Source organism: Carcharodon carcharias, chromosome 4, assembly GCF_017639515.1.
Source record: "Carcharodon carcharias isolate sCarCar2 chromosome 4, sCarCar2.pri, whole genome shotgun sequence".
In the NCBI taxonomy this organism is placed as follows: Eukaryota; Metazoa; Chordata; class Chondrichthyes; order Lamniformes; family Lamnidae; genus Carcharodon; species Carcharodon carcharias.
Genome location: NC_054470.1, coordinates 52,485,596 through 52,513,175, shown reverse-complemented (window position 1 = coordinate 52,513,175; position 27,580 = coordinate 52,485,596). Strand labels below are relative to the sequence as shown.

The 27,580-nt window shown below is 41.6% G+C and overlaps 1 protein-coding gene across 1 annotated transcript in view; it reads left to right on the top strand.

The window, feature by feature from the left end:
- Positions 1-27,580, top strand: part of glis3 (GLIS family zinc finger 3) — a 675,575-nt gene that overhangs the window by 559,760 nt on the left and 88,235 nt on the right. The window contains exons 7-8 of the mRNA XM_041185484.1: positions 3,191-3,356; positions 26,679-26,860. Coding sequence (XP_041041418.1) covers positions 3,191-3,356; positions 26,679-26,860 — 348 coding nt within the window. The remainder of the gene's footprint in view (positions 1-3,190; positions 3,357-26,678; positions 26,861-27,580) is intronic.

The window sequence follows — 27,580 nt, the reverse complement described above, 5'->3', positions numbered from 1 at the left end:
GATCAGGCATAAGACAAAGACGAGCCAGACAGCAATAGCCTTCTGTTGTTTCGTGAAGCCAAGCTGAGCACTCCTGCTACTGCACAACAAACTGCACTTCTGTACATTTTAGGGCCTTTTTTGGGGGGAAGTTGCTAGGGCTGCTCGTTTGGCTGCACGTCACTAAAAAGTACTAGTTGGAGCTAGCACAGTGCAAGCTTTGACTAGGTGAAACAAATTTAACCTTCCAAAAGGAGACCTGTGTTCATTTCAGGTGGCCACCAAGGATGTCTATATAAAAAAAATGCCTCAACCATTTTAGCAGTGGCTCAAATGTTATGCAGATTAGGTGCAGGCCTCTGCCCTGCTAAATTAGGTATCATTGCATGATTTCCGGCCTATAAATTGGATGCAGAAGCATTGAATTTAGTCCTATTATATTAACAAGTTTTCAGACATTTTGTTTTGCAATTTAACAAGAAAGCAACAATTTAGAAATGAAGGGCCCAGATTTTGGCTACTGAGGTGAGTAGCTCAAATCAGGAAATTTCCCGACTTGCCAGATCCACCTCAGTGAAAAGTATTCTGATACACACAGTTTTCACTCCGGTGGTGTGGGTGCAGGATGGAGTCGGTCCCACTGACCTAGGAAGAAAAATGTTGTATCATCAAAAGAATTTATGTGTTTCCTTTTACTGCCCACGATCAGTGTTTCTGTATGTAAGTGGGTGTGCTTTCTTACCCTCAGAGTAACTGTCCCAATTTAAATAATTCCAGCAGCAAGCTTTTTATGAATTTGAAGAATTATCACACACATGCCCTGGAGGTTTAAAATTCGAAGTCTCACTCACTTTATTGACCCGTACTTTCATTCACACAAAGATTAGATACAGGAGAGAGAAAGAAATAATACAATTAAATGTATGATTGGATTAGTCTATCTTTCATGGCAGGCCTATGGTTTCTTAGATGAGTTGGGGCCTTAGTTGAAGTGAAGGTCTTGTACAGCGAGGATTTTCACTAATCTGAGAAGCCCCTTGTAATCAACTTTCCAAGATGTTGGTTCTCAGTTGAACTTGAAGTTGGAATAGGTTAGGGAGAATTCTTCTCCCAATTTGAAGATATTGTTGTTTCTCATCTTGGCTAATTGGAAGTCTTGCTACCGGTTGATGGCTTTCGGTGAAATCTCTCTCCATAACAGCTTCTTGCTGTTTTAAAAGCAGGCAACAAAAATTCTGTCTCGCCATGTGACCCGTTAGAAGCCCAAGGTCCTTTTCCAAATAAAGTGGATGGCCAGGTCTATTATATATCTTGTGTGATGACTTTCATAACTTGAGAATTTGAGACAGCTAGTGTCTTTGTATCTCAATGGTCCATTCAATTTGAAATTATCCTTTTGAATTAGTTTCAGGAAAGGTAATGAGTCAATATCAGTCTGGACAGTTCCTTTTGTTCCCTCTTGAGACAGGGGGTGTTTCAATCCACAAGAGAAGTTAGGAGATCCTTGGTATGCCATCTTTTTGTAGCCTTTAGTAGTTTTTACAAATATAAAGTATTGACCTAAACTTCATAATATACTGGGACATGACAATAGGTGGGCAAGTACTAAGGAGGGCTGGTTAGCAGGCATTCCTCAGTTCTCTGGGAATTTTTCTCAGTTGGGTTAGAAGTTGTTAGGCCCTTTAGCCCTCACCACTCACACTCCTTCAGCCTCCCACCCTCCCCCATGGCCCCTCAATCATGCCAGCTCAATACTAACTCATGTCCTAACCTTCCCCCCCCTTACCATAGCCTCTCATATCCTCCATGTTACCTCCATATCTTTTCACCCAACTACCATGGACAGACCTCAGAAGCCAAACTGAGATGAAAAAAAGACTTTTAACAATCTAATACAGCTCTCACTCATACACACTTGATAATGAAAAACCTCCCATTCATAAGACCTATTCAAAGCCTTTAAGTCTCCTCATGGTTAATCTCTTGCAAAATCAGACATCAATTTTACTAACCACATCAAAGACATCTGATCCTCTAATTGCCTCTTTAAGCTGTCAATCAATCTGTGAACTCAGAACACACTGCTGAGATAATTGTAGTTTTTGAAACTCAGCTGAGCATTCATAATGACATAATAATAACCCCTTGGTGAAACATCAACAAACAGCTCTATTGAAATTGTACAAACAAATGGTATTTTTTTTCCAAATCCATGCCTGTCAATCAAAGCAGTGGAACAGAGATTTTTTTTAAACTTTCACTGTCAGCTGCAGCCTTTTTTTATTTAAAGAGCAGGGGACTTAAAACATTTCAGATCATGACAGATATACACATCTTATCCACTCTACAAAAGTGTTTACGTCTACTCCATCAATTCATGACTCCCACACTGCAGGTTAAGGCTCTTGCAATAGCCAAAATGTGGTCTATTTGAACTCTCAACCAATTTGAAATGGACCACCAGATTAATTATTCATGCCTGTGCAAATCACACCCTGCCCCCTTACCCCTACTGGCAAAAATGTCTTCAGCTGGAAATGGAGGGACAGAACTTCCAAATCCGGGTCCTGCCTGCCATTTTAAAGGTCCATGGAGTCTTCCTGGCTCCCTGTAAATCTGGCTTGAAATGTAATAACATAGATTTAATATTTTATGTTTTGCACTGTACTTTCATATATTTACATTCTAGACTATATGTATTCATAATCTGCACACATTTATACAATAATCTACACACATATTTACACTGTGATCTAAATATGTATTATAATCCAAATGCATTTATACTACAATCTGCATACATTGTGATTTATGTAGTTTATAGGTTCACCTGCAAACATATTGGAATCTACATATAGTAATGCATTTTCCAAGCAGTAGACCCTCAAAATTTTCTTAGGATATTTCATAGATAATTTGAAATCCTTCAGCTGGCTAGTAGAAATCAAGGAAGGTATCCAACAAGAGAAAACTGTGCAGCATTCTTCCAAAATTTGCTGGCAATTTTATTTTCAAATCCAATTTTTTATTGAAAGGGAACATATACTATTTTTTTTCAATTGTTGAATATTAAATCTGATCATTTTTCATACCAAGAGAACATTTGTTACTCCCAGGAGACAGAAATTTCCTTATTTCACAGTGACTGTATTGTTACTGAGAGCAATTCTGCCTGTATTAAGTAATACTACATTTTTATGTCTCTCTTCAGGAATGTTTTCCAGCACGCATTCAAGTCGATGTGGAACAGCAACAGGCATCATTTCTTCCTCCCATCCTCCAAACCATCCATCCCCTGTGCACAATATGCAAGGGAGCCCCCACAATCCACAGACACAGCTACCCCAACTCCCTGTGGTAGAAGAGGGAAATGAGAGGTAGGTGAATGTTAGATTAAGACATAATTTGCTACTTTTATTTATATCAATACTTGGTTTACATCTGATATTAGAAGTTTTTAATAAAGTTTTTGAGCTCCATTAAATGAAAATAACTTGCTGGATAGCTTGGCCATTTGAGCACTGGTCGTGGGTCAATTGCTGACAGGGTCCACTCAGTCTATCATCTTTCTAAAGTGATTTTTTTAAAAATTATTTCACAGGATCTCTCCACTTTCTTCCGATTTCATTTTAATATAAAACCGCCAACAAAATGCAATTGTTGTATTAACAGTGACAACATTTAGACCATGTAAATCGTTGCCCCAGATCTTCCGATCGGGATCGGAAAACTTATTTCCGATCCTGATCAGACAAAAAATACAGTTACGTCGCTCCAATTTTTCTGAGGGTTCCTTCACATCCGACCCAGTGCAGAAGACCTCGTAGGGAGCAGCGCAGGGGATCCGCGCAGACGCCACGCCCCTTTTTTACAGCACTAGCTGCCTTATTCCTGTATGTTAAAATTTCCAATGTCTCAAAGCTGCTTTGAAAACAGCTACGAAAAGCAAGTGTGTAAGGGAGTCGGGGAAGTAAGGGTGGCTGGTGAGTAGACTGGTAGTTTGGTGAGGTGGGTTGGTGGGTAGGGTGGCAGATGGGTAGGGTGGGTAAGGTAATTGGCTAAGGGTGGCAAGTGTGGTAGGTGGGTAGATTGGTGAGGTGGGTAGGTGGGTGAGTGTGTAGGGCAGCTGATGGGTAGATGGGTAAATGGGTCGGGGGAATTGGGTCAGATCAGAGGCTGGGGATAGTCAGATGGTGGGGGCTAGTCAGGTTGAATCAGGGGGGTCAAGGGGGCAGGAATTGGGAGGTGAGGGCTAGTCAGGTCAAGTAGGGGGGCCGGGTGTGTCATCAGAGGTGTAGCTGGGAGGGTCAATGTGAGTGATTGGGGGGGTCAGTTGTATAGTTACCTAGGTGGGTGTTAGACCAGGCCCTGTCTAACATTTCCTGGGTAACCATCCAGGTAAATAAGTGGAACTTTCTGAAGTTTCCAACTCAAACTCAGAGTTGGATACTTTTTTGGAGAGCAGAATTGCCCGTCAGAAGTTCAGACTTAAATAAAAGCAAAATACCGTGAACTCTGGAAATCTGAAATAGAAACAGAAAGTGCTGGAATAACTCAGCAGGTCTGGCATAACTCAGCAGGTCTGGCATCATCTGTGGAGAGAGAAACAGAGTTAACATTTCGAGTTTGTATGACTCTTTTTCAGAGCATTATTATTATGGAAGTTCAAACTTCCTGGGCAATTCCCACAGAGTCCTTGCAATGGGACTTCCGAAGAATCCTGTAAACTCATCATAGGGGTATGCCCAATCTCTGACTATCCGGAGACCGGAAGGTCTGGGCCAAAATGTTAGGCCTCAGGATGGGCAAGAAATGCTGGCATTGCGTTTTGTGCCTCAACGTAATGCAGAGATGACATAGGTTTCTATTTCTAAACAGAAGCCTCATATACACCACTTTTAAAATATCTGCACCTATGCTCACAGCTTCTTGCTTCAGTTTAGCTTCTGTATTTTTTTAATTTATTCATACATGGGATGTGGGCATTACTGGCTAGGCCACCATTTTATTGCCCATCCCGAATTGCCCTTGAAAAGGGTGAGGTGAACCTCCTTCTTGAACTCATGCAGTCCATGTAGTGCAGGTATACCACAGTGCTTTTGGGGAGGGGTTTCCAGGATTTTGACTCTGACAATGAAGGAATGGCGATATTGTTCCAAGTCAGGATGGTGTGTGACTTTGAGGGGAGCATGTGGTGGTGGTGTTCCCATGCGTCTGCTATCATTGTCCTTCTAGGTAGTAGCGGTCATGGGTTTGGAAGGTACTGTGAAAGAAGCCTTGCTGAATTGCTGCAGTGAAGTGGGTGTTGGCAGTGGAAAGAGTGGATATTTAAGGTGATGAATGGGGTGCCAATCAAGCAGGCTGCTTTGCCCTGGATGGTGTCGTCATCCAAGCAATTGGAGAGTATTCCCTAATACTCTTGACTTGTGAGTAAAATGAATATAATATTAGGATAGTGAAATAAAAACAGGAATGCATGCCACACCAGTTATAGTATTTTCCCTTGGATAATTCTTTACGCAAGTAATGAAATGGGGACCAACACTGCCCCACATTAACAGTTGTAAGATTGACTTCCAAGGGCTCTTACTCTTTTTTTGTCAAACAGAAATTTAAGGAGGTCAGTTGTCTAAGTATTATAGTTGACTCATTTCCAGCAGATATCAGATAACTTATTTTGCAGTGGCCCAAAAAGTTCCTGTAAGTAAAGATCATGTGCTTAATAATAAAACCTGAACATAAAAAGGGTTGGATTATTACACAGATATGTACCCACTATGGGAATGCCTGTGATCTGTGGAATACCATATTAGTACAACCATGAAAATGTGAGGCACTGCTCTGAGCATAAACTCTTACTCAACTGGAATGCAAATTGTAGAATCAAGCATGGAGCTCAGCATGTCTGCTTTCAATTTTCAGGCCATTAAGCAAAAGTTGGGAGACAATTCAAGCTCATAGAACAGAGCAACTTCCATAGGCAGACCTGTGTTTCCTATAAAACAAATCCTATATTTTTATGTGAATAGGAGCATGTGAGACTACACTAGAGAATCACCACTTACCCTTTTACACATGGGTTCAGGCAAAACACAACGTGGGCCCAATTTCAGCCAAGCCCATCCAGAGGGTATGGGGCAGGTAAGGGGTTAAAACACTGTCTAGGGCTCTGCACTCCATTCTCACACCATGCTATTTATCTCATCCTCAGGTAAGCAAGCTTCAAATTAAAATGATGTCCAACCCATTAAAATCACTGATATCTGATTTGCCATGAGACCTTCAGCTTCAAGATTTCTACTTCAAAACTTCTGTTGCCATGCAACCTTTAGTTGATCCATGCCAGTGTTATCTCTAGACTTGACCATTCCAATGTTCCCCAGGGCAGCCCCTCATCTTCCACCCTCCATAAGCTTGAGCTCATCGAAACTCTATTCTCATATTTTAACTCAGGTGAAACCCCATTCACCCATATGCTCACTAACCTACATTGGCTCCCAATCCAGCAACATCTCAATTTTAAAATTCTCATCCTTGTTTTCAAATCCCTCAATGGCCTCACCCATATCCCATCTCTGTAACCTTCTTCAGCCCTACAATTCTCTGAGATATCCATGGTCCTCTAATTCGAGCCTCTTGTGCATCTTATTTTAATTGCTGTGCCATTGGCTGTCATGCTTTCAGCTTCCTAAACCCAAAGTTCTGGAATTCCCTCCCTGAGGCCGGGATTTTCCGGCCCCGTCATGGGCGAAGGGGCTCCCCAGCCAGAAGTCCATTGACTTGCAGCAGAAGCGGAAGATCCCAGCAGCAGGCGGGTGTGGAAAATCCTGCCCTAAATCTCTCCCTTAAAACCTACCTCTTTGACCAAGCATTTGTTCAACCATCCATTTAATATCTCTTATTGTGTTTAAGTTTCAAATTTAGTTAGATAAAGGTCCTGTGAAGCAACTTAGTTGGGACATTTTCACACATTTTTTTCTCCCTTTGGGGAATAGTGGGGAGGTGGTGGGAAGATTCCCGAGCTGATTATCAGTCCATTGAACCACATCATGAACACTCCTTCTCTGGCCAACAAGTTCTAACGTGGGACTTGAACCCAGAGTTTCTGGCCCAGAGCTAGGGAAACTACCACTGCCCCACAAGACTTCCATTTTTACTACATTAAAAACACAATATAAAGGCAAGTTGTTGTTTGGTCAGATGACTCTATTTGCTAAGAATGACATTCTTGCTTCTTTTCTCTGGATGGAGAAAGACTTTGAAGAGAAGGAGCAACAGCAGCCTCAACAAACACCCCCAACACCACCAGGGCCTCTCAGAAGACAGCTGGTGTGGGTCATAGCAACTATAAACAGAAATCCATACCTCATGCAGAGGCCTAGAGGCCAACATTTTCCTTCTTAGACCTCTGAGGAGCAATGTTGGAAGTGGCTGTGTTTCTCCAAGCAGTCTGTCACTGACCTCTACTGTCTGCTGGACCAGAGGGATAATGCCACATCAGTGACACTCAAAGTCATCGAACTCCTGAATTTTTATGCCTCTGGATCCTTTCAGTCTGCTGCAGGCAACATCAACCATATCTCTCATTTGTATACTACCCTATCAAAGTCACCATCTGAGTCCTTTGCACCAGAACTCATGTGCAACCTTGCCTTTCAATGAACTGGCACTGCGCAACCCTTTCTCCCTGCCCTGTCTGCCCAACATACCATCATTTTCAATGGTTTCAGCTCCACCACTGGCATCAATGATAGCAAGTACCTTTTCCTCCATTGAATGAGGGCATGCATCCATGCCTGTCCCTTGGCAGTCAGTTCCCGCTAACTGTGGTTGTACACCACCTTGTCCTGCAAGAGATTGGAAAGTGTATCAAAGAGGGCAGTGCAATGTGTTTGGATGATGTACCTGTCATAGGTAAATATCTGGCAGTATATAAGAGCTGTGAGATGTGCGTGTGAAGGTCTAGTAAAGCTATGAATGTGAAGTAAGAGTCGTGGTTGATAGAGATTGTAATTGAAAGGGGGTGGTGAATGGAGCAGTGTGTGATTTTAGTGGTTCATTTACAAGGATACAGCATTTGAAGATGTATTTGTGTCAAACCATTACAAAGTCTATAAAAAGGAATTAAACCAAACGGACCACCCAGCATTGACGTAGGCACTGGAAATGACAATGGTAAACTAGCCATGTCGACCCCGCAAAGTCTTCCTCACTAACATCTGGGGCTTGTGCCAAAATTGGGAGAACTGTCCCACAGACTAGCAACAGTCTGACATGGTCGTATTCACTGATTTATACCCTACAGACCCAGGCACCACCGTCACCATCCCTGGGTATGCCCTGACCCACTGGCAGGATAGATTTAGCAGAGGTGGTGGCACAGTGGTATACAGTCAGGTGAGTTGCCCTGTAAGTCCTCAACATTGACTCCAAACCCCATGAAGTCTCATGGCATCAAGTCAAAGATGGGCTAGGAAACCAGTTGCTAATTATCATCTACTGCTCTCCCACCCAACCTCTTCAGCTGATAAATCACTACTCTTCATGTTGAACATCAATTGGAAGAAGCACTGTGGGTGGCAACGGCACCGAATGTGTTATGGGTGGGGGTCTTCAATGTCTGTCACCAAGTGTGGCTCGGTAGCACCACTACTGACCATGCTGACTGAGTCCTAAAGGACATAGCTGTTAGACTGGGTCTGCGGCAGGTGGTGAGGGAACCAACAAGAGGGAGATATCTACATGACCTCATCCTCACCAATCTACCTGTCGCAGATTCATCTGTTTATGACAGTACTAGTAGGAATGCGCACTGCACAGTCCTTGTGGAGATAAAGTCCCATCTTGACATTGAGGATATCCTCCATCATGTGTGGCACGACCACCGTGTTAAGTGGGATTGGTTTCGAAAAGATCTATCAACTCAAAACCCGGCATTCATGAGGCGCTGTATGCCATCAGCAGCAGCAGAATTGTACTCAACCACAGTCTGTAACCTCATGGCGCAGCATATCTCCCACTCTACCATTACCACCAAGCCAGGGGATCATCCCTGGTTCAATGAAGAGTGCAATTCGGCATGCCAGAAATTTAGAAGAGTAAGAGACAATTTAATTGAAACCTTTAAGATCCCGAGGAGTCCTGACAGGGTGCATGTGGAGAGAATGTTTCCTCTTGTGGAAGAATCTACAACTAGGGCTCACTATTTAAAAATAAGGGGTTACTCACTTGATACAGAGATGAGGAGATGTTTCTTCTCTCAGGGGGTTCTGAGTCTTTGGAACTCTTCTCCAAAAGGTGGTGGGAGCAGTGTCTTTGAATATTTTTAAGGTAGAGCTAGATGGATTCTTGATTAACAACCTGGTGAAAGATTATCGGGGATAGGCAGGAATATGGGATTGAGGTTACATTCAGATCAGCCAGGTATGATCTTATTGAATGGCAGAGCAGCCTACTGCTGCTCCTAATCCGTATGTTCGTATTTTCACCTGAATATTCGTATGACCCATCTCAGCTCCCTCTGAGGTCCACAGCATCACAGATGCCAGACTTCAGCCAGAGGGCTTCTCTCCTGTCCATCTCCTGCATCAAGGTCTTTAGTGCTGCATTACAAATCTTGGAGCAAGCTCTCTGCCCTGTTGTATCATATTCATTCTTCTTGCAGGTCAGACACTCTTTTCCAGCCACTCCCAGCACCTACTGCAGTCAGAATGCACCTCCCCTTTAACAAGTCATGGCTAGCTTTAAGTGGTTCGGGTTAGCTTTAAGTGGTGCTTGTTCTGCACAAACTTGGGCCTCTTGCTGAGGTGTGCTGCCACTCAGCAGAATGTTGAATTCTGGACATCACACTTCTGCTATTTATATTAGTTGGCAGCATGAGGTTTGCATGCTGCCTATGTCGCAATGAACTCCCATTGCAATTCCAATGCCCATTTTCCAGCCTTGTCCAATTTTTCTCTGAAAGCCAATTTGAATTTACATCTGATGTGGCGATCTCTTTAATGCTTCATTAACAAAGATTTTCTTCTATCCGCGCTGGGCCCAACATACATACATCATCAATAATTTGCAGGTAACAGCATTCATAATATATTCGTTTATTTAACATTTCATATGAAAAATCAGAGATTTTACAGTTTGAAGCAAGGTGGGACTCTGTTTCTGTTATAATTTGCATTTCTTCTGTCATGACTGCCCCTAAACCAGCTGCTAGGAAGTCTGCAAAAGCTGTACACTGTGGTTCCATTTCTAATTTTCTGCATGGAACTAACAGCCTTTGTTCAACTCATCCCTTGAAAGCACAGCAAACATTGGCCACTGATCAAATGGGGAACTTGAGGAATGAATGCATCTGATTTTTTTTCTTTACCATTTGTGGGACCATTTGATTGCTTTAATGTTATGTAGGTTCATAACTAACTGTAGTTTCATTATAATATTATATCTTCATATTGTTCAGAAATAGTTTAGGTATTTGTACAAACATGTAAAACATTTGTTTTTTAATGTTTGAACTATGCAGCAATCATCCGGCGAAACAGGTCATTACAACAACTAGCCAACAAAACCTTCAAATCTGTCTTGATTCCAGTAAACAATTAGACCACTTTTGTGAAGAAGTGGTAATTCCAGCACAAGCTGATGTTATCTCCACACTGCTGTAAATGTCAGGTGTAAGGGCCTGGAGCCCTGATAGATCAATATTGTAACATAGTTTACAGTTTCAGGCAGGGTACTACCTTCAGTATTCCCTTAAAGCATTTTTAACAAACCTGCATTCCATTTGTTGATAACAAGTCCAGTTCCTTCTTGAAACCCCTTGGCCCAGATTTTCAGGTCTCTGGATCTTCGGATACTGAACATACAACCCAGGATGCACATAAGGACTCTGCAGAAGTCCTGACACACTGGCCTCTGTGGGAATTGCCGGGAACTTCCAACGGGCAAGTCCCTTGCTCCCTGCAACCATCCATGAATATCTCCGACTCTGAGCTGGAGTTGAAAACTTCAGACAGTTCCACAATACTTACCTGAATAGTTACCCAGGAAATGCTAGACAGAAAAATTCTAGTCTAACTCCTGGGTAATTACAGGACTGACCCCCTAATCACTCACACTGACCGTCCCCCCCCCTCCCTCCCACTCCACCTCAACCCACGACTAACCGCCACCCGATTACCCCACCAATCTGTCCCAACTACCATCTCGAACATGCCAACCCCTGACCATCTGACTACCCTCCCAACCAAACCTGACTACCCCTCCTGAACTGACCCAACAACCCCCCCCGACCCACCTACTACCTCACCCATCTATCCTCACCCACCTAGCACCCTACCCACCTAGCACCTTACCCACTTACCACTTAACTCACCCACCTACTTGTCTTACCACCCTACCCATTCACTCATTCATCCACTCAGCCATTCACTAACATTCACAGTGGACTTTTAAACTTACCATACGACAGCTAGGGTCTTGTCTTCCTCAAATTCAACAGCATGGTGATGGAGTTCTCTGATGGACACTGAGCTCCGCATTTCTGGAGAAGCCGGGGTCGGAAGACCAGGCAAGAAATGTGGAGCAGCATCAGGGTAGACAAAGGTTTGAGCGGAGATGCAATCCAAAGATGTTTGCTGCCCCACAGAAGACCTGGCCATTGAGATTTCTTGTTCCGTATATTGAATATCCTTTTAATTAAAAAATGTTTCTCTTGTACTTCTTATTTTGTTTTCCTTCATAGAATCACAGAATCCTCACAGTGCCCGTCGAGTCTGCACTGACTCTTTGAAAGAGTGTTCTACCAAGTCCCACCCCCCTGCTTTATCCCCGTAACCTTGCACATTCTTTCTTTTCAGTAAGCAATCCAATTACCTTCTGAATACCTCAATCGAACCTGCCTCCACCACCCTCTCAGAAAGTTCATTCCAGATTCCAACCAACCTCTAGATGAAAAAATTTTTCCTCGTGTCACTTTTACTCCTTTTGCCAATTATTTTCAATCTGTGCCCCCAATTTCACAGAATCACAGAAACACAGTGCAGAAGAGGCCCTTAGGCCCATTGAGTCTGCACCGACATGTGAGAAACACCTGACCTATCTACCTAATCCCATTTACCAGCATTTGGCCCATAGCCTTGAATATTATGACGTGCCAATTGCTCATCCAGGTACTTTTTAAGGGATGTGAGGCAACCCGTCTCCACCACCCTCCAAGGCAGTGCATTCCAGACTTTCACCACCCTCTGGGTAAAAAAGTTTTTTCCTCACATCCCCCCTAAATCTCCTGCCCCTCACCTTGAACTTATGTCCCCTTGTGACTGACCCTTCAACCAAGGGGAACAGCTGCTCCCTATCCACCCTGTCCATGCCACTCATAATCTCGTACACCTCGATCAGGTCGCCCTTTAGTCTTCTCTGCTCCAACGAAAACAACCCAAGTCTATCCAACCTCTCTTCATAACTTAAATGTTTCATCCCAGGCAACATCCTGGTGAATCTCTTCTGCACCCCCTTCAGTGCAATCACATCCTTCCTATGTCTTGATGCTCTCTTGAGTGGTAACAGGTTCTCACTATGTATCTTGTCCATACCCCTCAGGATCTTGAATGCCTTTATCAAGTCTCTCCTCATCCTTCTTTTATCCAAGGAAAGCAGTCCCAACCTCTCCAATCTATCCTCATGGCTACAGTTCTTTATCCCTGGAATCTTTCTTCTAAATCTCCTCTGTACTCTCTCCAATGCCTTCACATCCTTCCTCAAGTATGGCACCTAGAACTGGAAGCAGTACTCCAGAAGAAGCCTAACTAGCATCTCGTGCAAGTTCAACATGACCTCCTTACTCTTGTACTCAGTGCTAGTATTGGCAAAACCTAAGATACTATATACTTTATTAACTGCTCTTTGAATATGCCCTGCCATCTTTAATGACTTATCTACATATACACTGAGGTTCCTCTGTTCCTGCTCCTCATTTAGAGTTTCTCCCTTTATTTTACACTGTCTCTCCATATTCTTCCTGCCAAAATTAATCACCTCACGCTTCTCTGTATTGAGGTTCATCTGCCAATTGTCTACCCAAGCCAGCAACATGTCTTGGTCCTTTTGAAGTTCCTCATCATAGTTGACAACGTTTCCAATCTTCGTATCACAAGCAAATTTTGAAATCATGCCCTGCGCACGACAGTCTAGATCATTAATATATATCAAGAAGAGCAAGGATCCCAACACTGACCGCTGGGGAACTCCACTACAAACCTCCTCCAGTCTGAAAAATAACCATTTATTACTACTCTCTGCTTCCTGTCACTCAGCCAATTTTTCACCCAAGTGCCTACTTTCCCTTTTATCCCATGAGCTAGAATTTTGCTCAAAAGTCTGTTGTGTGCCACTGTATCAAATACCTTCTGAAAATCTATATACATCACATCAACAGCATTGCCCTTATCAATCTTCTCTGTTACCTCCTCAAACTCCAGCAAGTTAGTTAAACATGATTTTCCCTAAATGAATCCATGCTAGCTTTCATTAATTATCCTGCACTTGTCTGAGTAGCTATTAATATTGTCATGAACTGTAAATTGCATAAGTTTCCCCACCTAAGTCATCCTGACTGCTCTGTAGTTGCCAGTTTTATCCTTGCACCCCTTTTTGAATAAGGGTGTAATGTTCGCAATTCTCCAGTCCCCTGTGTCTAAGGAAGACTGGAAGATTATCACTAGTGCCTCTGCAATTTCCACTCTCACTCCCCTCAGTATCTTCATATGTGTCTCATCCAGTCCTGGTACCTTACCTGTTTTAAGTAAAAATAGCCTTTCTAACACCTCCTCCTTCTCAATTGTAAATTCCTCAAGTACACCAGTTACCTCCTCTCTCACCTCGGCCTGGGTAGCATCTTCTTCCTTTGTAAAGACAGATGCAAAGTACTTGTTTAATACCTCTGCTATTTCTCCTGCCTCCACATACAAGTCCCTTTTTTAATCCCTAATCAACCCTACTCTCTCTTTTTACCACCCTTTTATTATTTATATGCATATAGAGGACCCTTTTATGTTAGTTGCCGGTCACTCTTCATGCTCTCTCCTTGCTTTTCTTATTAGTTTTTTCACTTCCCTTCTAATCCTTATGTATTCAGCCTGATTCTCCCTTGTTTTTTCTACATGACATCTGTCGTACGTGCACTTCTTCCTTTTCATCTTCACCTCTATTTCTCTTGGCATCCAGGGCAATCTGGATTTATTTGTCCTACCTTTCCCCTTCAAGGGAATATTGCCTGAAACACTATTCCTTTGAAGGTGACCCATTGTTCAGCCACCGTCTTTACTGCCAACATTTAATTCCAACTCACATGACACAAATGCATTCTCATCCCATCGATGTTGGCTTTTCCCCAGTTAATTATCCCTGCTTTGGATTGTTCTTTGTCCTTTTCCTTGATTAACCTAAACCTGATGATACAATGGTCACTGTCCCCTAAATGCTCTCCCACTGATATTTGATGCACTAGGGCCAACTTATTCCTCAGAACCAGGTCCAACATTGCCTGCCCTTTCGTTGGATTGGAAACATACTTCTGCAGAAAATTGTCTTGAATGCATTCCAGGAACTCTTTCTCATCTTGTCCCATTGCACTATTCCTATCCCAGTCTATATTTGGATAATTGAAGTCTTCCATTATAACCACTCTATAACTCTTGCACCTCTCTGTAATTTCTTTGCAAATTTGTTTCTCCACATGTGTTGCACTAGTTGGTGGTCTATATACTATACTGATCAATGTTATTGCACTTTTCCCATTCCCTAACTCTGACCAGAGAGATTCGTCCTTCTCTCTCCAGTACTGTACTACCACCTTTAATCAATATTGCCACTCCCCCCACACCTCCTTTTCATCCTTTCCTGTCTCTCCTAAACACATTGTACCCGGGAATATTTAACACCCAGTCTGCCCTTCTTTGAGCCAGGTCTCTGTTACAGCAATAATATAATAATTCAATTTGTCAACCAGTGCCTGTAGTTCACCAATCTTATTATCCGCACTCCGTGCATTCACATAGACGCACATTAGCCCTGATTTAGGCTTTTTTTACTTTCCCCCTTACTCTGACCCCATCTAATGGCTTACTATTGCCTACTCTAACTCTATCAAAGTCTCCAAGTATTCTGTTTACCTAGATCCTACTGTGTGGTATGTCCTCGTTATCAGTTGTTACTTCTCTACTTCCCACTGCCAATGCTTCTCCTCTCTGCTCTGAATTTCCCCTCAGGTTACCATCACCCTGCCAATCTAATTTAAACCCTCCCCAACAACACTAGCAAACCTCCTGTGAGGACATTAGTCCCAGTCTTATTAAGGTGTAACCCATCCTTCTTGTACAGATCCCACCTGCTCCAGATCTGGTCCCAATGCCTCAGGAATCTAAAGTCCTCCCTCCTACTCCATTTCTCCAGCCACATGTTGAACCATTCAGTCATCCTATTCTTATGCTTATTTGCACATGGCACTGGGAGTAATCCTGAGATTTCTGCTCTTGAGGTCCTGCTTTTTATTTACCTTCCTAACTCCCTAAAATCTGTTTTCAGGGCCTCATCCCTTTTCCTACCTATGTCATTGGTCCCAATGTAGACCACAACCTCTGGCTGTTCACCCTCCCTCAAAAGAATATCCTGCAGCCATTCGACATCCTTGACCCTGGTACCAGGAGCCAACCTACCATTGTGGAGTTACGTCTACGGCCGCAGAAACACCTGTCTGCTCTCCTAATTATGGAATCCCTTACCACCATAGGTCTTCCACTCTTCCTCCTCCCCTCTTGTGCAACTGGGCCACCCATGGTGCCACAAACTTACAGTCCCCCGAGGAATCATCTCACTCACCAGCACCCAAAATGGAAAAGCAGTTAGGGAGTGAGAGAGCCTCAGGGATTCCTGCACTACCTGCCTGTTTCCCTTAGATGCTCCTGTGTCCATCCATTCCCTCTCTGCCTGACTACTTATAAGCTACAGTGTGACTGTCTCTCTAACTGTGCTATCTAAGTAATCCTCAGCCTTGCAGATGTACCACAGTGACTCCAGCTACCGCTCAAGTTCCACAACCCGGAACTCAAGTTTCTGCAGCTGTTAACACTTCCTGCAGATGTAATCAGCGAGGGCACTTTGTGCCTGCATAACTTCCCACATTCCACAGGATGCACATTCCACATGGCCAAGCTGCACTGACATACCTTAAACTTTATATAAAGTGTTTACTACAGTATGGTATCATGTAATAACTCACTTGTCACTCACCAATCATCTCCTTTTTGCCAGGTCTGGAAAGGCCTAGACTTAACAGCCAATCAACTTATAGGACTCCTGTGTTGTCACTTTTAGATATTTTTTTCTCCACTCTCGCTGTTTTCAGATTCCTGACTGCCTCTTCACTCACACTGTTTTCAATCTGCTGATTGTCTCTCCACTTGCACTGTTTTCAATCTCCTGACTGCATTTCATCTCACGCTGTTTTCAATCTCCTGACTGTCACTCAACTCATACTGTTTTCAATCTCCCGACTGCCTCTCCACTTGCGCTGTTTTCAATCTCCCGACTGCCTTTCCTCTCACGCTGTTTTCAGACCCCCGGCTTAATTTGTAAATATGGTACCTTGTGCTTACATTCTGTGTACAGCAAGGAAACCAACTTGGATCCCTTTGTCCAAACATTTCAGAATTTTAAATACTTCTCTTTTATCCCCTCTCAGTCTCCTCTTTTCGATAAATAAAAGGCTCAAGTCGTGGGATGGATCAATCCATCCTCATGTGTCATTCACTTAAGTTTTGTGATCAAACATCTTGCACTCTCATTTAACAATTCAATACCCTTTTTTAAAATAGGGAACCCAAATCTGACCACAGTACTCTAGGATAAAAGCAAAAAACTGTGGATGCTGGAAATCCAAAACAAAAATAAAAATACCTGGAAAAACTCAGCAGATCTGACAGCATCTGCGGAGAGGAACACAGTTAACATTTCGAGTCCGTATGACTCTTCAGCAGAACTAAGGAAAAATAGAAAAGAGGTGAAATATAAGCTGGTTTAAGGGTGGGGGGGACAGGTAGAGCTGGATAGAGGGCCAGTGAAAGGTGGAGATAGCCAAAAGATATCATAGACAAAAGGATAAAGAGGTGTTGAAGGTGGTGATATTATCTAAGGAATGTGCTAATCGCTGACATTAAGGGTAGAAAGCAGGATGAGCAAGGTACAGATAGCCCTAGTGGGGGTGGGGGTGGGGGGAAGGGATCGAACTAGGCTAACAGTAGAGATAAAAGGTAGAGATGGAAGTACATTTAAAAATAATGGAAATAGGTGGGAAAAGAAAAATCTATATAAATTATTGGAGAAAAGGGGGATCGGAAAGGGCTTTAGGTATGGTCTCAACAAGGCCAAATGCAGTTTGAAAATGACCTCTCTGGTTTTATATGTTATGTCCCTTGCTCTGCATTCCAAAACATTGTTAACAGCATGGTAAATTTGCGCTGATGGTTTTAGTGACTAAAATCCCAAGATTTTTCATCTACACTGATACCTCAGTAATTCCCTTTTAGCACATATCCAAATCAACCATCCCTAGTAACCATACATTTCCATGCTTTAAACTGCACCTACAATTTCTTCACCAACTGAACAATCTCGTCACAATCCTTTTGATTTGTACACTTTGATAATCATTATTTGCCACTGCTCCTACTTTGGTATTATCTGCAAATGTGGATAATTCCTCTAGATCATACATAAAAAACATGAATAACAGTGGCCCAGTACTGCAGCATATGACACTCCACTGGTAACTGGCTACTAACCAGATAATTGTCTCCATGCATTGCTCCTTAATTTCTGTCAAGTAACCATTTGCCCAATCATTGTAATTCATTTCCATCTATCCCATGCACTTGAACTTAATGCAGTAGCTTATCATGTGTGATGGTGCCAAATGTCTTCCTGACTGTCCTCTATCTGCCATCAAAGAAATAGTCAAGCATAACCTCCAGCTCTTAAAGCCATGCTAACTGTCTTGAATTAGCTTATTCTGCTCTGGATGCTGCCTTATATTACTCCTCATATTACGTTCAAACACTTTTCTAACTGTAAGAGTAAAGCTTACAGATCTATACTTTGATAGCACATCCTTCATGCCTTATTTGAAGATGGGAGTCATATTTGCAATTTTCCAAACCTTTTTGGCCCAAGTTGTGTGAACTGCAAAATGCCCTCTGTCCATTATGTCAGTTGAATCATTAACCCAATTACTTGACCATACTCTAATATCATCCAATGCAATTTTGCCCCACATAGAATTTATTGTTTTGAAATGAACACTTAGTACAGGCCTGGGACTGATTGCTGCAAGGGAAAGAATCCAGATTCCAGAATGAACCCTTCAATGGTCCCAGCAGGACATTTTTCTGTAGATTATTTGATTGTATGATGCAGATACTCCTGTTAATCCACCTGGGTATCATTAGACCACCTGAGCATAGAGCATGGAGGAAAATTAGGTGAGGAGAATATTACACTAGCAAGGTCCATCAATCCATTGTGTTCTGCCCTTGGGCTAGTCCTAACTCAAAGTTTCTGGCATGAGATTCTTGATCCACTTACTAGGGAAGAGTAGCTGATGTGGTTTTGCATTGCCTTTTTCATGGTTTTTATCTTTGAAGTACCTTCTAGATGGCCAGCAACCAAGTTTAAGGAGGCATATCTATCCGTCATAATGGAGCATTGAGGGAAGGAAGCATTCACAGCAAGTATCCCTGTTCAACATCAAGCCAGTATTCAGAGCCAGTGCTCAACTCAATAGTGCCGTCTAGAATGGGGCCCAAACCAAAAGTCTTTCTTCAGGCCCAAGAGTCTTGCTGCATGTCAGTCCAGTATTTAGTGACTATTTTCTAATTTTTACTTGTCAAAGCTTTCTAGAGTAGGACTCAAACTCTACCTACTGACTCAGAGGTGGGAATGCAACCACAGAAACAAACGACCACTCCACTCAACATGGCCACCCATTGCTTTTCCATCCATTAACTTAAAAGACCAAAATATTGACAGGCTCCATTACTGGCCCAGAAACAGTAGAAGTATCTGCCCTTATATTGTGATATTTGCCACTACAACCTATAACTCATTCCTGTAAAGATCCTGAAGGACATTGCCAGCTTTAAAGATAACCTGGATTCAGAAAGTGTTGATGTGTAGTTTTAGGCAGCATTGTAAATAGCCTTTTGAAGAAGTTGTTTCGATAAATTCTAAATTCTAAATTTCCACACATTTACATTTTAGTACCTCAGCAAAAACTTTGTAAACTGATGGAATAAATCAGGATTTTTTTTGAGATTGGTGATGGGTGTTCACTTATGATTGAATTTAGATTGATGGCCTAATATCTTCAGGGGAAAGATATATTCCAAGCGCACTGCATTCTGGTAATTTTTTTTCAAAATACCTTGATAGTACTTCACATGACCATTGCTTTGTAGAAGCAGATATGCACCCTACCAAAATTTTTTTCTAGACATCATGCTGTCAGCATATATAAGAATTAGTTCATTTGAAAAATTTACAGGAAAAAGTTCTTAAAATATATTTCACTGTACCTCTTGCACCAACATGTTTTTGGATGTACTGATATGGCAACCATTATTCATGAAAATGCTTTGACTGTATTTTACATATGTCATACTGGATCACTTTACTCAATGGTGTACCTATTGAACAATCAACACATACCTAGAAAAGGAAAACCTTAAATAAGTAACACTATGTAATTTGCTACTCATAGTATCTTGAAGCCTCAGTGAAATGCCCCAGTTTTTGTTTAATTCTTAAAATGAAAGGATTATGTAAGTAATACAGATCAGGAAGAAAGACTGGGTGATATTTCTCATGTGACCAATGTATTTAATGCCAATATGAGGTTTGTGAAGCTAAAAATGCATTCAATTTTTTTTCTTCTCTTGTGGGGTTTTGTGTTCTGTCATTCAGGAGGTTACAGAAACAGGGACATCCTTTTTTTTATTAAATCAGGGATGAGGGCTTCACTGGCTGGACCAGCATTTATTGTCCATCCCTTGTCCACCTTAAGAAGGTGGTGGTGAGCTGTCTTCTTGAACAACTCAGTCCATGTGGAGTAGGTGCACCCACGCTGCTGTTAGGAAGGGAGCTCCAGATTTGACCCAGCGACAGTGAAGGCATGGCGATATATTTCCAAGTCAGGATGGTGAGTGACTTGGAGGGGAACTTCCAGGTGGTGATGTTCCCATCTATCTGCTGCCCTTGTCCTTCTAGATGGTAGTGGCCGTGGGTTTGGAAGGTGCTGCCTAAGGAGCCTTGGTGAGTTCCTGCAGTGCACCTTGTAGATGGTACACACTGCTGCTACTGTGCTTCGGTGGTGGAGGGACCGAATGTTTATGGATGTGGTGCAATCTTCCAAACCCACAACCACTACCATGTCGGTATGGATTGCAGCGGTTCAAGAAGGCAGCTCACCACCACCTTCTCAAGGACAACTAGGGATGGGTGAAAAATGCTGGCCCAGCCAGTGAAGCCCACATTCTGTGAATGAATTTTAAAAAATCAAGCAGGCTGCTTTGTCCTGGATGGTGTCAAGCTTCTTCAGCGCTATGTTTGTAGGTAGCATGTCAATTGCTGCCATAGAGAATATATTCAGAATTATTTTTTCCAATACTATGTGAGTCTTGCTTTCTAAAAGTGGATGGCTCTCCATAGTTAAAAGAGCCCTTCAAGTAAGCCGACCCAGCCAACCATCTTCAATGTTCAAGTGTTAAAACAATTTACTGAACTCAGTCTGGCTTTTAGGGAGTAAAGTAGTCACCCATGCCACAAAGTGATACATGTCTTATTATTTTCGTACTTTCCTGAAGCTTATTACTTAAGAGTAAGACAACCTTCTAACCACCTCCACCGCTAGAAAAAGATCTTCAGAGGTCTAAGTTAATAACTATTTCAGTATTCAATGGGCTCAGAAATCAGCAACTCTTATTTCAGTCAGTTGGCACACTACAGTCAGTAATGGTGCTGAGAATGATCTGTCTGTCACTGATACTCTGAATTGTTCATCAGAAAAAGTCCAAGGCAGTGCTAGCACAGACATCCTTAAAGGACAGTTTCAGCATTTCTGGGCTGGAAGTAATTGAACTTCAGCACTGCTGGACAGTCAAAGTGCAGTTTCCTATGCTCAACCAACTTTTAGATTTGTGAACATAGATTGAACGATCTGGTTCAGATGGGTTCCGAAAAAAGGAATAAAAACAAAAAAACTGCGGATGCTGGAAATCCAAAACAAAAACAGAATTACCTGGAAAAACTCAGCAGGTCTGGCAGCATCGGCGGAGAAGAAAAGAGTTGACGTTTCGAGTCCTCATGACCCTTCCACAGAACTGACTGAACTAAGAGTTGCTGATTTCTGAGCCCATTGAATACTGAAATAGTTATTAACTTAGACCTCTGAAGATCTTTTTCTAGGGGTGGAGGTGGTTAGAAGGTTGTCTTACTCTTAAGTAATAAGCTTCAGGAAAGTACGAAAATAATAAGACATTTATCACTTTGTGGCGTGGGTGACTACTTTACTCCCTAAAAGCCAGACTGAGTTCTGTCGAAGGGTCATGAGGACTCGAAACGTCAACTCTTTTCTTCTCCGCCGATGCTGCCAGACCTGCTGAGTTTTTCCAGGTAATTCTGTTTCCGAAAAAAGGAAAATCGTTCATACTACAACTTTGGGTGGCAACATCAATCAAATGATTAAAGGAGAACAAGGTGTGGTGTCCTGGTCAATCTGATATACCATGTCTTGATTATTCTCAATAATCACAAAAAGGGGAGCAAGCTTGGCGGCTCAACAAAGTTTTAGCATTCCTTTCCGTCATGACTATTGCATACAATGGTCTATGTTGTCTTTTGGATTTGGTGTTTCAGAAAGGAATTCAGTCACTATTCTCCTTGATATTGTTTGGAAGTATTAGGTTACATGTGTGTAGTGTTACTCAAACCTGTGTAATCTGTCATTTTTGTGGGTTATTTTTATATTGAAAGCTGTAAACAAGCCAGATAAAATGTTTCAGTGTTCCAAAAGCATGAACCATCAATTATTGTGTGCAATCTTCTGTATTCAAAAATGCTTGGAAAAGCTACTCATGTCTGGCAAGGGAAAACATCTTTTATGCCAGGTGAATTCACATTCCCAATGATGTGAGCCCTGAATCAAAGTAGAGATTCTCTTGGTTCACTGGAGCACTTGCAATTAAAACAAAACTATTCACAGTTTATCTTAACCTGTTGCAAACCAAAATGAGTTTCTGATTGAGAAAGGGTATAAAATGAAGAACTCTCAGAAGAATCACAATAATAGGATAAAACATATTGGTAGTCCTAGGAACACCAAGAAATTAAGAACAACAGATGGTAGCACTGTGTTGTGCCTAGTGTTTGCACCAGTGCTGTTGTTTTCCATGAGCACCTCATTTTGAGAAGTGCCTCTCATTGTTCTGTGGCAAAACCAATGTTCTTCACTCTTGCTGCTACCATTTCTCCATAACCTAGCCAGCAATATAAAACAGTTGCTATGGTGATGTTAGCACTGCATTGTAAAATAACTTGTGTAACTGTCAGCTTTAAAGGATTATAGTTTAATGTCTTTAATTTTTCTAAAGTATTTTCCTAAACTGAGTTAATCCCATCAAAGTGAGTTTCTTCTGCACTTTTTAACGTAATTTATTTATTCAAACATTGAATTCCTACAACTGAAGAACAGAGAAGAACAAAATGAAATAGGTATAACAAAAGTTCAATTCAATCAAAGTTTAAATCAATATTCAGGACTTAGTTATTTCCCTTTTCGCTTTAGTGGTAACCCACTATTTTTTTACTTCTTCGTGAGTCAGAAGTTTTTAAAATCCATCTATTAAATGCATATTCACGCTCATTTCTGGAACTTGATTATTTGTATAAAACTCATAAGCTTATATTTAAGGGCAAAGGTTAGGTCAAAAGACTCTGGTTGCATATCCAAGGTCTATCTTCATCCCTTCAAGCTCTTCTATAGTTGATTAAGATGTTTCTCCAGTAAATTGCCTTGGGAAATTTAATGGATTAAAAATGTTCTATAAATGCACGTTGTTGTTTATGTAACAGTAGCATCATTAGCATCATCATCGTCATTAGTGCTCACTTGCCAGGCAGTTTTCATGATCCATTCATTTCATCAGTGAGTTAGGCTTATTTGAAATCAAAGGCAGACTACAAGGATGCACTTGGAAATTCTTATGATACCTTTGGGAAGAAGCAGAGAACAGATGCAATGAGACTCATATATCTAACAGAAATTTATACAGAATGCTGTTTGCACCTTGAAGCAGTTCTTCAAATTTCCACAGATCAAGAGGCACTTGACTGTTCAGCTCCTCCCCACCAAGGTTTCCAAGATTAATGCCATCTGATGCGAGTTCAAACTACATGGCAATATAAAAAGGCCTAGCTAAAGAGGCAGAAGACAAACTAAAAACAAAGCCCGTTCAGCATGCAAACACTGGCCAGATGATGTCACTGCAAAAACTATAGTACAATAAGGAAGACTGATGCACCAGTGTTCATCCAAGAGACATTCAGAAACAACTATCCACACAGTACCAAGCAACTTATACACAATCCTCTTCACTTACCTAGCTAATTTCAGGGCACATGCTTTGCTATACTGCTTCCTTTTTCTACACAATCAAAAATAAACATCTGGACAAAATTGAAATAGAATGTAACTGATTTATTCACCTGCTCACTGTTACATGTCAATTATGTTTGCATAGTTTCCCATGATAGGTCCTCTCAGTGCTCATGTATTTTATGCAATCTCTAACTCACAACCAGTGTATAATTCTAATTTCATTGGTTTTTGAGTTTCAGTAGGTTTTACATGAGATACCGATAGCCCTCTATTTCCTCATGCTGGTTCTGAGTTTGTCCCACAACTAATTCAGTCACTTTCTGATACACCCACTTTTACCTGCTGGGAAGGCTTAATATGTAATTTGCCCTGAGAAATAATAGCTTTATGAATGCCATTCTCTGGCCATGCTGCTGCTGCTAGACTTTCCTTCAGCGTACCTCGTGATCTGCCTGGGAGCAGATCTGTGGACAGCAACAAATAATGTGAATCTCAGCCTCAAGGTTCTCTCAACCTAATCCTGGAACTTGTTGAAAACAGTTAAGAGAGTATTTTGTAGTTCAGAACCTTTGATCTCTGTCGTGGTATTTTGAGATTCATGATAGTTAAACCCAATGTGTTTAGAATCATTTCACTGGAAGCTGCAGCACAGGTGCCTCTCAAATTACCAGATACAGTCCTGAAAAGCTTCCCTACAAAGCTGCTTTTCCTAGATAGCAGTAAAAAAGTAACAGGTTGTGAAGAAACACTTTGTATCATATGTACTTAGACCAGTTTTTTGATAGATAGATTACCTTGGTAAATCTCCTGAGGTCTGATATCTCCTTCCTTGTTTAAAGCCTTGTTCTTTTGGGTTTAGCTGGTAGCATTTACCCTGTCAACTCTTCTCTCCAAGATTCATTCAACCATTCTTCTGGGACGAGTGTGCAAATACTAAAGAGGGCAATCTTTCTTCACCTCACTTTATAAATAAGACTTCAAGGACCCTGAATCTGGATATGCAGGGACAGCGCAACCAAACATTTTCCAGGAGTACTGTGGTACCATACCCCTTCCCTTTTTCTGTAGTTGGGGATGTGGTCTGTTAAATAGCAGTTGCAGAATTGCTGGGAGATTGGTTGAGCAAAAAAAAGGGGAAAATTTCCCAAATTGCACCCAGGAGAAATGTTTGCACTACAAGCTTGTAGATTGTAAGAACCATGTGGTGATTTCCCAAAGCTCCTTTCAGCCAGGAATTTTAAAGCCAACAGACTAATGAAACCAACTGTGCATATCTTTGCTCTCCCCAGTAGTGCCAATGGTATAATGGTTTGGTGCACCAAATGGTTCCTTTTGCATCCATAATTCTCCACATGATGAGTTTCCAGTCTCACCTTCTCATCAGAGGTAATGTTGGATAGAAATGAACATTTCCCCACAGGGAGGGCGCGAAATATAAGTTCTGACACTTCTTAGAATTCAGACATGGACCGGTAAAGTCAGAAGCCTGGGGGGAGAAAAATAAAAATGAGCAAAGATTGTTATTAAAATACAAAACTTAAAAAGGAAACTTTATGGTACAGATTGAAATTTAAATATTTACACATAAGTACGAACACCTACTCCACATCATCCAATAAAATATATTTTGAGTGTAATGCTCCTTAAGCTGTGATTACAGTACCAGTATTACGTGCACTCACATGAGACGCAGCACAGGCCAGAAGCAATGTAAAGTTACCTCTACCCCAGCCGCAACAATGCACAATGATCATATCAATCTCATCCCACAAAGTACAATTCCTGATCCACAGTAATTTAGTTCCAAGCAACTTTAATAATAGTTGGCATATTCTCTCCCAGATTGAAGTAGCACAAAATCCCTCTGTCGGAGGGAGCACACAAACCTCTAAACAACCCACCTGCCCAATGCTTCAAGCACCACTTACCCCACATATGGTAGAGACTGCAGATCACACATTGGACTTATCAACCATCTCAGAACCCATCAAATTGGAGTGGGAACAAATCATCCTTGATCCCAAGGGGCAGCCTAAGAAGGAGGAGGATGAAATGAAGACTGAAAGAGATAATAATACAGGAAGGACTAAACTATAAAAGCTCACTGTCTACCAGTAGCTGATAGATATTTGCACTTTTAAGGATACTTTCCGGTCCTATCCACATCTACTAAAAGAACTGTTCATCCTTTGAGATGGGGCTACATGTTAGCATGTTGAAAATATAGGGATTCTGAACTGTCAGAAGATTGGGGTATGAGAACACATCTGATGTAAGTATCAATGTATCTGCTTCCAATGTGGCTGCAATTCATCCAATGTAGCTTCCAATTCAACTGGCAGTACTACAAACTGAACAGGAAAAATGGTTAAAGAGCAATTCAAACAATTCACTATTCCACCCCACATTGTTCACTCACGTGAATCTGAACACTATGCTGACATAAGAAACACAATTTTCTCCTAACAGTGGAGGGACAGAGGGGAGCAATCTATGAGCATTTTAAAACAACATCCATATGGTGTCAAATGCTATTGACTGTTCTTTTTAGCAGCAGTATGTTTGCAGTTTTCCAGTGGAAAATTCTGATAAATGGAGAAATTCAAACATAGATTGAAAGCTGTCCAACATACCCATTTTATAAGGCAAGTGGGACTGTTAATAATGGCTATAGTCACCAATGTCAGCAGGCCAGGAACTCAGTAAGTAATTCATGAACTATTTTAAATGCCATAAAGTACTACTAAATGAAACCATTCTTTTGTAGTACAAAATGACTTGCAATTGTTTCCCAGATGCTAAAGCTAATGCGAAATCGTTAGGGCTGTGTGTTCTATTTTTCATATCTTTGGACTTTTTGAGTGCACAAAGACACCCCATGATTCTTTTTAAAGTTCATCTTAAGCAGGCATTAGGCCCCTCATAAATCGGGGATAAATTTGTAATGTGAAAATGTCAATTTACCTCATTATGCCATTTCTGATTTGTCTGACAGATTTGCAGCCTCAGTTCCTTCCCCTCATCACATCAGTCCCAGGAGAATTGCAGCACCTCCACCCTTGATGCACAGAAGGACACCACAGCCACCCCAGATACAGCAGTTTTCAGGATCCCACCTCAAACCCTACCCACCAATCACAGCCTCTTCAGCACAACCCAGCAGCATCCATGTCCAAGGTAAGAAATAAGGAACACTAACAGCAAAAATACAGCCAAATCCACACTGGAAATCCTGCTGATCGATGCAAAATTCTGCGATGCCCTATTGTAAACTGACTACAATTTCCCATTTTCCTCAAGTGGTCAAAAATGGCAAAACTCAACTCTGCAAAGTTCAAATCTATGTACATGTAACTTTTTTCCTGTTCTTGCAAAGTTCTTAACTGTTGAAATTCCAATTTAGGACTTCTTAACTAGAATTAGTTAAACTTTTTTTAATTGAATTATTTAAAAGCTCAAATAGGGAAATTTATTTGAATGCAGAACAGGAGATACAAGCTAGGATTTTCCTTCCCTTATGCAATCCACAGAAGAAGATTGGTGAGTCCCTTCCTGAGGCCATCAGCGCTGACCCCAGTGAATTTTCCATGGTCACGCATATTAGCATATTTTCAGTAGGTAATTGGTGGTGCTACTGCCTGTATTCAGGAGCTCGTCACTGAAAGGAGCCAGAAATGGCAACTGCAACGGTATTTGGAAGCAGCTTAAAACATCAGACAGTGTTGAGTAAGGAACTGATTTTGCTGTCTCATTGCAGATTCAGTGAAAAGGAACATGGGACTGACAACCCAGGGTATCTCTACTTATTTAACTTACTGCTTTTGGATTGCACTGAGTTAATACAAAGTTGGTCACCACAATGCAAACTGTCATCTCATGAGACAGGAGGCTGCCACC